The 15,437-nt window shown below is 34.0% G+C and overlaps 1 protein-coding gene across 1 annotated transcript in view; it reads left to right on the forward strand.

Moving 5' to 3' along the window:
• btv (dynein cytoplasmic heavy chain beethoven) overlaps positions 1-15,437 on the forward strand; it is a 344,345-nt gene that overhangs the window by 129,213 nt on the left and 199,695 nt on the right. Inside the window, exons 25-29 of the mRNA XM_072524490.1 lie at positions 46-184; positions 235-354; positions 4,835-5,017; positions 5,199-5,422; positions 12,100-12,421. Of these exons, the coding sequence (XP_072380591.1) occupies positions 46-184; positions 235-354; positions 4,835-5,017; positions 5,199-5,422; positions 12,100-12,421 (988 nt within the window). The remainder of the gene's footprint in view (positions 1-45; positions 185-234; positions 355-4,834; positions 5,018-5,198; positions 5,423-12,099; positions 12,422-15,437) is intronic.

Here is a 15,437-nt window from a genome sequence, read left to right on the forward strand (position 1 = left end):
GTATGAATATTTGTAAATACAAATAATTATTTGTCTTTATATTAGATATTATAGTAACTCTATCGGAGAAGTAACTGTCAAAATGGCTAACGCCAGAATGGAATACTCCTACGAATATCTAGGAAATGCTGCAAAACTTGTGCGGACACCATTAACAGACAAATGCTTTTTAACATTAACTCAGGTATATAATTTATTATTTTTTAAGATACAATTTAACTGGATTTTTTTCAGGGAATTCATTTGGGTATGGGAGGAAATCCGTATGGTCCGGCAGGCACTGGCAAAACGGAATCTGTTAAAGCACTTGGAGGACTTTTAGGAAGACAAGTTCTAGTGTTTAACTGCGATGAGGTAATATGAATAAAGAAATAACAAATAATAAGAGGGTTTTTAAAATAAATAAAACTTATTAGTAGCGCTGCAGCTAAAAATAAAATGTAGTTAATAATGCTAAATTGTCTTGTAAATCTAAATGCAAAGATCCAAAGAGGACATAATTCACATTAATGCTAAAGCATGTATAGCAGAGGTTATCTAAAAATTAAAGAGTCCTTAACGAAAGTTAAGTGTAGGATCTGCAAAGCCCTTCTGTGTTTTTTAAAGCAGATATTCTTTACCGATGTTTGTCAACGGGATCTAATTGGGCTTTTTAATTTTAATTCTGTAGTGCCTAATTTAAGTCATTTTAGTTTAGATTTTCTTCATGTTCCACTATTTAGATATCAGCAAAAACTAATCTGAAGTTCTTTTATAGAATCATATATTTATCGATCGACTGATCGTCAGTGAGTTTTTAATAGTTTTTAAAGCCTGTAAAATATTTTAATACGGCCCTAATAGGTGTTACAGCCTGTAAAATAGTTTAATATGGCCCTAAGATACTTCTGTATTAATAATACAGGGCACAGGATACATGTATTATATTTCTTTGCAATACATTTTTTTGTAAATATATTTACATTTAATTGTAAATATATGAGTTTCCGTTAAATGTCTTTTAAAACATTTTTTACCTCATAAATCTCTCAAATTGTATTACCTTAACCCTTCTTCATAAATCAGACCCCTTTTTGTACATTTTGTTACGACAAACAATCAAGTGACAGCTGTTGGTATTTGAATAACCCTTAAACCAGAAGTGTCATGACATGGCATTTTTTTATGTAATGTATATTGTAAATTAATTAATTTTTTAACGTCATTTAGTTAGTTCAGTATTTTACACATTTTGAGTTCGTGATTCACGTGTTTCAAGAAACCACGGTAGAAATTGGTGTCAGATGTCGAGAACTAGAGGTTAAATGGATTTGTCGACGGGTTCTGGAGATTTTTCAAAAGGTTCCAACTACCAATATCTTTCATTATTAGTCATACTGTATGGTCTGGTGGCTACATTGCAAGAGAATTAAACAAGTAAGATGACCGAAAACCAGACTGAATTGCAAGAAAATGTAAAAGAAAACCAAGTTACAATCCAATCACGAAACAATTAGGTGGTCTTAAAAAAGACATGTTCGGCAAATTGTCAGCAAGTTGGATACAAGAGGCTGTAAATGAGTATGCTCAGCAACTGTGAACAGCGGTGCAGGAATTTGACCTCAAATTAAAAGATGATGTAGCCAAAATAATGAGTCAAGCAAATGTTGCATTTATTCCTCAACTCGCACGTCGTTTTAGCCCAGCTAAAATCAAATCACCAATAATAGATGGCACGACTAGTTGGTCAGTTTATCTAAAACAGTTTATTGCAGATGGACAAGCTAATTCGTGTTACGATGAAAAAAAAAAGAACAATGCACTAGTAGTTTTTCTTCGAGGAGGAGCCCTGAATGTTTTGCAGACCACCTCTGAAAGAACTTTTCCAGCCTGGTGTCACATTTGGAAAAGAGATATAGTGGCAAATATCTGCAGCAAGTATACCAAACTCAGTTAAGGTCCAGACAGCAGAAATCCGATGAATCTCTACAAGAATTTGAGGCAATATCAGACTAGCCTATCCTATTGCCCCAGACGGTTTTCTGGATCAACTGGCTGTTCAAAGTGTTGTAGATGAACCACGCGATATCAAAATGCAGCAGGTTATGCAAATGGTTAGAAATAAAACCCTAGGAGACGTCTTTGCTCATGCATTAGAATACGAGGCAGCCAAAACTGCCTCAAAAAGTCCCATGATAATTTGCCAGGTATAGGCCACCAACGATATTGAAAAATTTGGTGAACTTCTAACAAGACTTAAAGTTTCTCTTAAGTGAAATAAAAATAGAGGCCGCAACAGTCGTTTAACCACACTAAGCTGTTGGCAGTTTGAAAACTAGGTCATCGTAGAAATCATTGTCAGTATACAGTACCTAAGGAAAATAAACAGGAAAACGATCAGTAACCAGCTGTAAGAAGCAACAGCTCGTTGACTCCTACAATGCCCCAGTATACAGAGGCCATTTGGAGATAAACATGACTCAAGCAAAAGTCGGATATTGATTCTACTAAATGAGATGTCGCTCGGATGTTGAGAGGTGGTGCCGTAAATGTACATAATGTGCGACTAGTAAAGGTCCTAGAACGAGAAACCAAGGCCTGATGAGGCAATATTTGGTTGGAGCTCCTTTCGAAAGGATTGCTGTGAACATTGCTAGACCGTTTCCCCGTACAGTATTTGGTAACCGGTACATTTTAATGGCCATGAAGTAGTAAATGGCCGGAGGCATAAGCTCTTGCTGATCAAGAAGCCTTAATAATCGCTGAAGTACTAGTTAATAATAATTTGTTTTATCGTTTTGGAGTTCCAAGAAAAATACACTTCAATCAAGTTTGAAATTTTACACCAAATCTGTTCGACAAAATGTTTCAGAGTTGTGAAGACCAGAAGCACACCTTTGCGACCTCAGTCAAATGGAATGGTGGATAAATCCAACCGAACTTTACTTCAATATCTTCGAATTGTTATCAATGAACATCACGATAACTGGGACAACTCTCTCCAGTTCTTCCTTCTTGAATATCGAAGTTCCATCCATGATTCGACAAAGCGAAACGCCAGCGAAAGTTTTATTTGGGAAAGAGTTGCGGTTTCCTGCTGATCTGTTTTTTGGAATTTCTGAATCCCGTGAAGAATATAATGACAGCTACATCCAAAACTTATCTGAAGGAATTGACGATGTTTATGTAAAGGTTCGAAAACATTTAAGAATGGAGAGCGACAGGATGAAACCTCGATATAACAGACGAGCTAACTCTACCGGGTTCAAGGAAGAAGAGTTGTTGTGGTTATATAATCCAACACCTTATAAGGGGTGATGTCCAAAGCTACAGAAGTCATAAGAAGGTCCGTATTCCGTAGTAGCCCGAATCAGTGACGTTACCTACCGAATCAAATGACTAACAATAAAAATGAAGATTGTACATCTGCATCTGTTGGCCGGTATCGAACAAACAGTTGTTGCAGGGTCGCCAGTCGAAAGGAGTGGGGCAATGTTACGAGTAACAATAGAGTGACAGCTGTTGGTATTTGGAATCACCCTTAAACGAAAAGTGTCATCGGATGACATTTTTTATATAATGTACGCTAGGACAGTGGAAGGTCGAGATGGTTTTTTTACTGGTCGAGTGGATGGTAAAACTAATTAATTTTTGAATGTCACTTCATTATTTTATATATTATTAATAAAGTTTGAATTCGTGATTCACATGTTCCAAGAAAACGATTGTACAATATATTATTTACATAATGTTTGAATTGATAACTTTACTTGTTAATTAATTTAGGTTAAGTTTGATAACAAACAATATGAGTAGACCTATTCATATCTTTTATAAGAAAATAATATTTACATAATACCTTTGTGGCCGATTCGTCAGTACAAAATAGGCAATTTAAATAGACAATTTTATTTTTTATTTTGAATTGATGAAAATAAAAGGTATAACCCACACACCTGCATATTTTATTGTTCTATTATTATTTAGAGGTTTCTTAAAACTCGATCATAAAAAGCATGTTATTGCTTTTAAATTTTCAAAAAAGAAAGTCATAAAATAATCTTCCTCTTCTTAAGAATCACTAGAAATTGTCGATTTTTTTGCCGTAACGGTAATTTACTCTCTTATCTGTTGTATGAAACACATCATGCGCTCTTTAATTACACATATTCTCTCTCTAGTAAGTAGTAGGACAAAACATCAAACGCTCTACGTAAAATTACATATCTTGCCTTAGTGTACATTGCGCGTTCACTGGCTATTAAACTTATATACTCGACATGTCAAAGTAGTTATTTTTCAGAAAAATTGTAAAATGAGAGCGATCGTAAAATTAATTGTGCTCGAATAAAATATAAATACTTGTAATCACATAAACTCTACATAAACTACATAAACTACTACATAAACTCGTAATCTACTATTACTTCTTCAACATTGAATTGTACCTGCCTTGACGAAGATTAATTAATCAGAGTTTTTCATATGTAATCACCTAGAAAATTGGTTCTTGTCTTACGTTAAGGAAAAAAGCAATATCCACAACGGTAGTAACAGACAGTTAACAATACCTTATAAAGATCATACACCTGTTCATATTCTAAGATTCACTTCTTGACTAAAAGAGAGATAGTATTGCTTTAGTGGTCGAACTATTGATTTTTAATAGTTTTTGTGTCTATTTATTATATCGAATTAACATTATTTCCATTTACTTACTCTATCAGTTATTAATCAGTTTATTTTTCAGGATGTATGTTAAAAGTTTATATTTAAAAGAGGTATATTCTAATGTTACTGCCGTAGTGTTGCTAATTTGTAAATAATTCTTAGATTGCATGTTCTTATCTTACAGGGTATCGATGTTTCGGCAATGGGTAGAATACTGATTGGATTGGTAAAAACTGGTGCCTGGGGTTGTTTTGACGAATTTAATAGATTAGACGAAGCTACACTTTCAGCCATATCTATGTTAATTCATGCCATACAAGTCTCAATAAGAACAGATAAGAAGACTGTTCAACTACTAGAACAAGATGTAAGTAGGCATAAAAATTTATTTATGAAAACAAATATTTTAAACATTATTAGTATTATATTATATTTCCATTTAAGCTACAAATATAATCGTAATAATTTTTCTATCGTGTTATATTCCTTTAACGTCGACAATGTCGATGAATTTGTTTCTACCGGAGCAATTTTTTTTTTTTTTTTAGGTAGATGTAAACAGGCACTGTGGTATATTTGTAACTCTAAATCCGGCGGGAGGGGGTTATGGTGGTAGAAACAAGTTACCTGATAATCTAAAACAACTGTTTAGGCCTGTAGTAATGACGCAACCTGATAACGAAGATATAGCAAGAGCTTTGCTTCATTGCGAAGGTTATAGAAATGCCAACGTAATTGCCAAAAAAATAGTAGAAGTATTCGACATTGCCAGGTAACTAACTAAGTGAGATCTATTAAAATTTGTTTTAATTTAATAGACATGTTTAATAAAAATGCACATTTTAAATAGGATAGAAATACATACGAATCAAACTTGTTATTAATTATATAAACTAAACATCTTCCAACTTCTGGTATAATATATTAAAATATTTTTAGTTTAAAGACAGTCTTCTAATGTTAAATGTGTTTACAATTAAATAACAGGATGGCGAAAATAAGTTATATCAGACTAGTCATTAAACATTATATATTACGGCAGGGAATAGATCTGCTTTAGGAATAGCACACTTGCCTATGCGAGCTGATGGATTTCCCCACCCTCACATCCCCGAGGAAACCATTTTCAAACCCAACGCATTCCCATCTCCGCCCTTTCATTCCCTTTCACTTCCAAACGATTTCGCCAACACGCACTAGCAAAGCGTGACATTTTAATGGCTTAAAACCCCAAAAGCTATTTTTCATGAAAGCCGAAACTACTGAACGGTTCTTAGTCTCCGGCGGCTCGAACACCTCTAACCAAGATAGCGGTTGAAACAGGTTTGGAGCAGAGGGTGTTAAGATTCCCCGGAAAAAAGTCAGACTACTGCAAAGAGCGGCAAATGCATATTACTTCATACAATGTTAGAACTTTTATATCAGACCAGAAGATAATGGAACTGCAGGAAGAGCTAAAAAAAATAAAATAAGACATCAGATGAACTTTTTTTTCGATAAGAAGCCTCAGCGTAAATGTACATGGATCAGCCCAAATGGCAGTGTCAAAAATGAAATAGATTATATTGTAACAAACAGAAAGAAATAATCAAAGACATCGAAGTACTCAACAAATTTTCAACAGGAAGCGACCACGGATTAATCCGAGCTAATATACTATTAAATGTCAAATTGGAAAGATCAAAGATGATCCTAAATACAAGAAAAAGGAAATGGATTCCCCCATAAAACAACAACTTCTATGAAGATACACTAACCAGACATATACAAGACTTGCACGATAAAATAGAAGATGCAGATCAAGCAAATGATGGCAGAACGAAGGCTCTAAAAGAAACGGAAGGGAAGAGCTGCTCGACCGTTCTGAGCCATAAAGAAAAACTAAGCCAAAATACCGAAGAGCTAATAGGTAAAATAAGGCGTTGGAAAAATACGGCTACAACTACACAACAATGAAGAAATTAAATAAAGATATCTACCGGTCAATACGAAAAGACGTTACAGGAGACAATACAAAAGAAATAACTAAAATAATACAGAAAAACAAATGTTCAAAAGTTTTAAGGCGAAATACGAACAATATAGACAAAAAAAATATGTACAAAATAAAACACAAAGATGGAAACATTACTACTGATGAAACCAAAATCCTTGAGGTTGTCGAATCCTTTTATCAAGAAATGTCTAAGAGTACCGACGAAAGGCAACATCAGGCCCTGCCCAAAATTACAAACTAGTGATCAGAATTAATGCCAAAAATAACTCCATACGAAACCAAAATGAAAATGAAAAATAACAAATCCCCTGGCGATGACGGAGTAGTGATCGAAGCGATCAAACTAGGTGGACATAGAATTATCCAGGCTTTGATCAAGCTTCTCACCGAATGCATCTACCAAGGAAAAACTATTCAATGAAACAATGCAGTCATTATTTTATTACACCAGCAAGGAGACATAACAGATCTAAAAAACTACCATCAGTTTGCTTTTACACAAATATAAACTTTTCACAAAAATTATTAAATAAAGACTAGACACTAAATTAAACTAACTTCTATCAGCCTAGAGAACAAGCTAGATTTAGATCGGAATACAGTATCAACATAAATGGAGAGAGAGAAAGCCCAGTCATTTGAGATTTGCAGATGTCATCGTTCTTATAGCCGATCGGATGGATGCAATAATAATGTTTGAAAAATTATATCATGCTTCCTTGGAGGTCGGAATAAAGATTAATATAAACAAGATGCAAATAATGACGAATCTAGTGCTAAATCAAAATATTGCTGTTTAAGAAAGGTATATTGTGCAGACTACATCGTATAAGTACTTAGGACACGAAATTCGGTTGGGCAGAGATAACCAGGTATGTGGGCTTCCACGCCGCAGAGAATTAGCCTGGGCAGCGTTTGATAAATTAAACTATGTATTTAATTCGTATTTACCGATATGCCTTAAAAGGAAAATCTTTTAACAGTGTGTGTACTGTACTCACTTATAAAGCGGAAACATTAACACTTACAAAAAAGATAGTGAATAAGATTCGCGTGGTTCAGAGGGCTATGGAGAGCCAGATGTTGGGTGTCTCTCTGAAAAACCGAATCCCAAACGAAGAAATATGTCTTAGAATAAAAACAACAGATGCCATCGAAAAAATCGTGTCGCTAAGAGGAAATTGGGCAGGACACGTCGCCAGATTATCAGACAACCGATGGACAAAACATATTGTCGAGTGAAGACCAAGACAAGAAGCAATACGAAGCAGAAGGAGAGCAGCTAAAGCGAGTTAGCAATAACTGGATGTAAGCCGCACAAGACAGAGACATATGGAAAGAGCTGAGGCAGACCTATGTCCAGCGGTGGACGCATGCATGTTGATGATGATTAGCTTTGGTTTGAAACCTTTAGTCATGTAATCACATACAGAATTAATGCATACATAATTGTACAGAGAGGACACTTTTCACGCTCAGGAGTTCGTCAGAGCAACTGCATTATAACAAGGCATAAACGATGGTTAGATAGGTGAGCAACTATGTTGTGTTTTGATTACAGGATATATAATATATTGGCTTCACAATGACAATATAACCAACTTTTTTGCTTCGTTTTGGCGAGAATGTTTTGTGTGAATGCCTGGGGAAAGTGATTTATCTCTTTTTTTGTAATGGTGGATCCATTTAGATCTTAAATGAGCGTTTTAATTTAGGTGACCGTTATTTTAATATTCCCTTCACGATGAAGATTGTTTGTAGATAAGTGTTGTTTTGTGAAATTTTTATGCTTGGGAATTGTTCTACATTTGAAATCATCTATAAGTGAGGAGCTGGCGTTTAAAAAAGGATTTTTTTTTTCTAATGATAGACTGGTAGTTCGTAACACTAAAAATAAACATAAAAGTTAAATATTATGTGCTTTTTTTGTAAAAAATAGGTTTATTCAATGGACTAAACGCTTTTTGATCGACCGCTATGGACAAAACCTCTTTTGAATAAACTCTGTGAGGACTAATCTTTTTTTTGATTGATCATATCGGTCAAATGTAGGTTGGGATGTAGATCAAATAAACTTACAAATTAATAAATTTTATTTAAACAACAATTCGTTTAATACCTACATTAAAAGTATAATATTGAAAGTTAAATGTATAAAATTTAAAGTTTATTGTATAAAATTGAATGTTAAATGTAGTCTATCGTTATCGTTGTTTCTTTTTGTCGACTCAAACGTGCATCCCAACATCATGCTCTATGCAATCACAATTTTTTTCATCGCGGTCAGCTTCTTGGGTTTCAGGAGCGTTCTTAAGGCCAACCTTTCTTTTAAAGAGATTTACATGGCTCCGTCTTACATTCAAACACAAAATTCATTAGGCATTTGAGCAAGAGTTTAGTTTGTTGATTAACAAATTTTTTTTATTAAAATTCTCTTGTAGTCTGATATACTGTCTAAACGCCGAAAGCAGCCTTTTTCTGGTTATAAAATGTCTTCAATTCAATCGTCTGCCAGTAGTTTTACTATTCTAACTGATTTGTATACATCAATGTGGTTTACTTTGTTTATGATAGTTGGCTGTTTATGCAACAATTTTTCCACTCATAAAAACATTCGGTCAGCAGGAAGGAAGTTGTGTCCTCTCACCGGTAATGTAATTGTGATCTTTGGTGATACTTTGGACTAAGGTTTGATTAATGTATGTGATTAATGTAACATTTTTAGGAAAAACAAGGCTTTGCAGATGTGCAAAAGAGCCGAAGACACCTCAGTGGAACTCTTTCCAGCTTCATCTTTTATCCACATATAAAATGTTTGATTTCTATTCATTAATGCCAACATCACAGAAACAGTATAATCCAATTTGCCCATAGTAATATGCTTCTTGTATTAGTGATTTGTCATTAAAAAAAATGACAAATCACTGATACAATGACAAACACAGATGACCTCAGACGTATAACTATAAATGGCAGTGAGATAGAACAAATCCAGGAATATATCTACCTAGGCCAAATCCTGAAACTTGACAAAGAAAACCAAAGTGCGGAAATTACTAGAAAAGCAAGACTAGTATGGGCAGGATTTGGGAAACTTACTTGAATATTTAAGAACCGCAAAATACCCCAATACTTGAGAAGCAAAGTGTTCAACCAATGCATCCTTCCTATCATGACATATGGATGTCAAACCTGGACCCTAAGAAAGGCAAACATTAATAAACTAGCCACAACAGAAAGAACAATGGAAAAAGCAATGTTAGGTATACGACTCTCAGATAAAAAGAGGAACGACTGGGTAAGATCCAAAACAAAAGTCGAGGACATAACAACAAAAATTGCCAAACTTAAATGGAGCTTCGCGGGCCACACTGCTAGACAAAAAGACCAACGTTGGAATACTACAATACAACATTGGAGACCTAACGAAAGTAAACGACCAAGAGGAAGACCACAGATAAGATGGGTTGATGACATTAAAAGAATAGCCGGAACAAATTGGAAATAGGTTGCTCAGGATAGAGACCGATGGAAGGAGTTGGGAGAAGCCCATGTCCAAACATGGATGACAGAAGGCTAAGAAGAAGAAGAAGAAGATCAGTGATTTTGGTAACGGTTGAATCAGCTGTAAGTCGAAGCACATATTGGCTAAACCAGACGCTTCTTTCTTCATAACCTTATAAAATGCTGCTGCACGAATCGTGTAAACTCATTTGTTGGTTATGTACTTAATATTCTTGGATAAATCATATGTGGTTTGATAAAATGTTTCATTTCGTAGCAGTAACTAGACAAGTCTGACGCTGGGTAGTGAAATGAATATTAGATTTGAAAAATTCTTCGAAACATCGTTTTTGATACTTTGTTTGATTTTATTTTGTCAATTTTTATACATTTTTTATAGTTTTGGAGTAGAATAATGTGTTTCTTTACCCCTTAATTTTTTATAAAATTTTTTACAAGCCCTTTTTTTCTGCTGTCTTCGCTGATTTGTGGTCGCCCCCTATTTTCTTTTATATGTTCCTCCTTACAAATACATTTTATAATCTTGATTAATACGTTAAGTTTGAATACCATGACTGACATGAAAATCTTGTTACATACCTTGATAATTTTTGTTTTTCATAATCAAAGTGTACTCAACAGAACATGAGTTAAACAGATGACCCGAAATATAGTTGTCCTGAGCTGTTTTATTGGGCATCAATAGCAAGTTTTCCTCACATGAGAACAGTCACTGGGATTAAAGCTTTTACACGAAAAACTTTTAGAGGAATGTGGGCATGAGTTAAAGGTATTATTACCTTTAGGTTGGGTTAGGCTTTTCTTTTTTGCTAATTCTCTCTTTCGTGGATTTATAGTCCTCTTCCTTAATCCATTGTTTCTGTCTTACTTACTTACAAAAGAGTCATTAATAACTTCACTTATCCTAATTTAACAAGTCTCAAACTCCAATGGAGCTGCGCAGGTCTCACCGCTAGATAAAAAAACCAACGTTGAAACGTCACAATACAACATTGGAGATTTTACAAAGGTAGACGACCAAGAGGAAGACCACAGGTGAGATTGGTATACGACATCAAAAGAATAGTCGGAACAAATTGGAAGTATGTTGCTCAGGATAGAGATTGTTGAAAGGACGGAAGAAGAAGAATCCTTATTAATAATAAATTAAATGTTACTAGGTCTATAACACGGTAACAATAAAGCTAAACGGAACACTGTTAAAACTTCCGCTACCTACATTTTATAAGTAAAAAACCATACTAAAAAAATTTTTTTTTGATTAAACTTGTATCCACTAATATGTGGGGTTCAAAATAAGCTTTAAGATAACGGTTTGAAATCTTAACCGGTGATGAACGCTACCTCCTTAAGTACGATTTTACTGAGTGAAAAAAATACTCAATAAGTAGAATGAAACCATTTTGCTGATTGCCTATAGTACGATAGTATCTTAAGTACCTAATGCTTGATTGGGGGTCTCTTTTTGGAAATCCTCCATGAGTTTACGTCAACTAAGGCGAATTTTTTTTTCGGGTTTTATTTTAGATGGTAAATAATCATATTGATCCCGTTATTTTGGCCTACCAGACTATAATGTATTTCCATTCTAATATGTAATAGTTATAATTTTTTCAGTGCTCAATCTTTAAGAGAAGGAAAAAATTCGTAAAAATACCAGGATGCTTACTTTATCAGTAATAGAGGGAAAAATTCACTTTCTCATAGGCAAAAAATTTTAATAATGCTAAAAGCAGTAAATCAGAAATGTTTTATGCATTAATTATTCTGTACTTTAAGACTAAAAAATCTATATTAAAATTTGGTATACCTAAAATATATCCTAAACATATACATATTTTCATACGATAATGAATTTATTTATGTAATTGATTTATTACCTCGAGTATTTCTTACATACTTTAAAATTGCCATTACTTACGTTTTAGCAAACTTCTCAGTAAACAGCAGCACTACGACTGGGGCTTAAGGTCAATAAGAACAGTTTTAACAGGCTGTGGTCGAGTGCTACGAACATTAAAATCAAAAAGCAAAGAAAACGTTGATGCTAACGAAGAAGTAATGTTGGTAGTGCAAGTTTTAAAAATGGATACCTTATCCAAGCTTTCTTTTAATGACAGCAACAAATTTGTATCTATTCTTCAAGATGTGTTTAAGGGCGTTGATTTAAAAATTACTCAGCACAATATATTAAGATCTCATCTTGAAATTTGTTTTGATGAAATGAAGTTGACTAGAAATGAAAGGCAGGTGAGTTATTTGTAGTTGTATGAATACCCTCTAGAATTTATGAATCATTGAGCATTTTTAATTATAAAACCTAATACAATGCTATCGATAGGCGTTTAATATTTTCGTAGTAATATTAGATAAGGGTAGAATATTTTACTGTTTCTTTTTATTTACAATGAATCTGCATTAACCTAAGAACGTTATTAGCGGAACGGTAACAAGTAATTACACTTTGCTTACGCCCAGTTCCACAAAGGCGATTTAAGTGAAAATTTGATCTTAAGAAATAATTTTCACTTAAGTCCGTTCAGTTTCGTTCCACCAAATAATAATATTTACTTAAGTAGAAATATTTTTGCTTAAGCTTAAGCCACCTACTATGACGACTTAAGCAAAAATTTTAACTTGGAGCATGCATTGAAATTCATCCTCTATCATATTATATTGAAACTTAGGTGAGGTTTTTCTTCTGTTGGTCGTCGATGTTAGGTTAACTCGCATCTTTTCGGTCTAATTTGATTTTTTATTTTTATACTCTTATTTAGTCTATAGTATAGTATACTGCTATATCGTAGTATAGTAATTTATAGCATAAAAGTACTATATCGTATATAATCGTTTATAGTGTATATATAGCGTACGTAGATGTTTTTGTGTTGATAGAATTTTTATTTTTATATTTTTTTGTTGTTGTAAATTCCACCGAAGTGTATAGTTTATCGTGTATATATAGAATATAGTGTGTACTATAGTTTAAATTATTATATTTATTTTACACTAGCCACAAAATAAAATATCAAAATATTGTGTATTTTGCAACACAGCCACCATTTACATAAATATTGAAATGACATTGAATTAAAGACAGCATAAAAATGACACAAATGTTCTTCTTGTTTTGTTGTTTCTGCATTAATAATGAGTCAACAATTTAAGAATGTCTGACAATTTTGCAAACTTAATATTTCTGAGGACTTAGTTTTTTCTTAAGAGCAAGCCGGATTTAGAAAAGGGTTCAGTACATGTGACCATCTTCACACACTAAAGGTCCTAATAGAAAAAGTTAACGAATACAATTTACCAATCTGTTTAGCATTTATAGACTACGAGAAAGCTTTTGACAGCATAGAATTATGGGCTATTGAGGAAGCACTGGTCAACAGCAGAATAGATTCTAGATATAGGATATTAATACATAATATATATCAACACGCTGAAATGGTAGTCACGATGGATAACGGAATGAAAACGAGGCCAATAAAAATCAACCGAGGAGTAAGACAGGGAGACACCATATCTCTAAAACTATTTACTGCCGCACTTGAAGACATCTTTAAATCACTAAATTGGGAAACGAAGGGACTATCGATAAACGGAAAGTATTTAAACCATCTAAGATATGCAGATGTTGTAGTACTAACAGCCGACATATGGAAAGAACTGAAGACGATGATCGATGAGCTTCATACGGAATCTATAAAAAAAGGACTAAAAATAAATCTAAGTAAAACTAAGCTAATGTCGAATTAGGATGATCAACCGACGATAACCATCCAAGGAACAAAAATGGAACATGTAGAAGAATACATATATCTGGGTCAGAATATCAAGGTAAACAAATAAAACCAAACTACCGAAATAAGCAGAGGAGTAAGAATGGGATGGGCCGCATTTGGAAAACTCTCATACATACTGAAAGACAAAAAGATACCCCAAAACCTTCGAATCAAAGTGTTCGATTCTTGTATCCTTCCCGTTCTCACTTACGGAGCTCAAACCTGGAAATTCACAAAAAAGAACATGGACAAGATTCGAAAAACTCAGCGAGCCATGGAACGACAGATGCTTGGTATCTCACTAATAGATCGGCAAACGAACGAAGCAATCCGGAACAAAACAAAAATAAAGGACGCCGCGAAACAAGCAGCTAAACTAAAATGGAAATGGGCTGGACACAACGAACGTCTCGAAGATGGTAGATAAAACAAAGAAGTCGGAAACTGGCGACCGTACGATGCGAAGAGACCAAGAGGAAGACCTCAAATGCGCTGGAGCGACGATACCAAAAGAGTCGCAGGACCAATGTGGAAACGCCTAGTACACAACAGGGATGAATGGCGAGAAATGGGAGAGGCCTTTATTCGACAATTAGGATAGAAAAAGGGCTATAAAAAAAAAGGTTTTTTCTTGGTTAAGTTGAGTAAAAACTTGTATGGTGGAACGCAAATTACAACTAAGAAATTTTTGTTTGACTAAGCAAAACTTAGGTAAGATTTTACTTAGATCAAGTTGGTGGAACCGAACGTTAGTAAATTAAAGTCTTTAAAAAACAAAAATAGATTGTCTATAGTGTTTTTAAATTTAAAATGTCTTTAAGATTATTTGGTAAGTGGTTTTTCATTCTGCGATGATTGAACTTTTCACACTTTTCCACTAGGACGTGTTTTACCGTTAGGAGCGAACCGCAATCATAACAAATTGGGTATTCTTTTTTCTTAAATAAATTTTCATGACAAAACTGGGTATGTCCAAGTCGTAAACGGGAAATAATTATTTGCTTTCGTCTGGATACCTCGGGTGGTTGCCATAGTCCAATCTTATTTTTTATCTCCTGAAGTTTTGATGGTGTGAATTTCTATTTATTGTTCCAGTTTTCAAACAGGTGCTTTATTAAGTAGGTGTTTATAGATTCATACTTACATATTGGGGTAATATGGGGATACTGTTGTCGTTTAGAGCTTCTTTGGCATTTTGTATGCTGCTTCGTTACCTGCTATTCCAACATATGATAGGACCCAGAGAGACTTGATCCTTGTATCTTTAGTATGCAATTTATTTAGTTCTCCCTTTATTAGTAAAGCTAATGAAAGCTGCGTGTATATTTTCCTGAATGTTTGTAGTAATGACATATAAAGAATCAATAGTCATGGATACGTCTAAAATGTTAGAAAGGAAAAGACAGTTAAGATTTGATTTCACGTACAGGGAGCCTGTGCATCCGCTTATACGTATTTCGGCCTAATAAGCCTCTTCA

This window comes from Diabrotica undecimpunctata, chromosome 3, assembly GCF_040954645.1.
Source record: "Diabrotica undecimpunctata isolate CICGRU chromosome 3, icDiaUnde3, whole genome shotgun sequence".
NCBI classification, from domain to species: domain Eukaryota; kingdom Metazoa; phylum Arthropoda; class Insecta; order Coleoptera; family Chrysomelidae; genus Diabrotica; species Diabrotica undecimpunctata.